We start from the raw sequence: 588 nt of genomic DNA, 5'->3' as shown, positions 1-588 counted from the left end.
TGTACTGGTCAAATTTTTAGCAACAGAATCACATGCAGTTTGTTGATTAACTCTCTGTTGTATTTGTTCTCTCCTCAGCAAACCGCAGTAACCAATCGCTTTGCAGTGATGTGCACCCGACTTCTTCACACCAATCTTTCTTTGGTGTATTATAGCACATTTTTTCTGATGTGCAAAGCGCAGGGCATAGGTTATGATGTCAAGGTAAAACCTTTGCTTGTTTTCCAATAATACAACTGGAGTTCTTTGATTGCAGAGCAAGTGTTTCAATATATTTTATATGTTTCAGGCAAGGCAAGGCACTGTGTTCGCCCTCCATGACAGCAGAGATCGAAGAAGCCTTGGCATGCTGTGAGTTCCCACAAGAAGCAGGCAGACACATTACCCTTATCTTTCTCTGGCTCTGTTTCCCCTTCCTCTGTCCCCTTTACCATTAGAGATATATCTAGACATTGAGCACACTCCCAAGTGCAGATTAAACATTATGTAGTGAATACCTCAACCCGAAATGTGGCTGCGCACAAAATACTGCCAAGTCGAATTAAAGGCATTCATCACATAAATCCTATACCTATCCCATTGAAGCCC

The 588-nt window shown here is 42.0% G+C and overlaps 1 protein-coding gene across 1 annotated transcript in view; it reads left to right on the top strand.

Annotated features, from left to right (window-relative positions):
- iqch (IQ motif containing H) overlaps positions 1 to 588 on the top strand; it is a 24728-nt gene that overhangs the window by 22211 nt on the left and 1929 nt on the right. Inside the window, exons 15-16 of the mRNA XM_016287880.1 lie at positions 79 to 204; positions 290 to 351. Of these exons, the coding sequence (XP_016143366.1) occupies positions 79 to 204; positions 290 to 351 (188 nt within the window). The remainder of the gene's footprint in view (positions 1 to 78; positions 205 to 289; positions 352 to 588) is intronic.

Source organism: Sinocyclocheilus grahami, unplaced genomic scaffold, assembly GCF_001515645.1.
Source record: "Sinocyclocheilus grahami isolate Dianchi unplaced genomic scaffold, SAMN03320097.WGS_v1.1 scaffold225.1, whole genome shotgun sequence".
In the NCBI taxonomy this organism is placed as follows: domain Eukaryota; kingdom Metazoa; phylum Chordata; class Actinopteri; order Cypriniformes; family Cyprinidae; genus Sinocyclocheilus; species Sinocyclocheilus grahami.
Note: the sequence above shows the minus strand (reverse complement) of the source record. Positions and strands in the feature narration are given on the sequence as shown.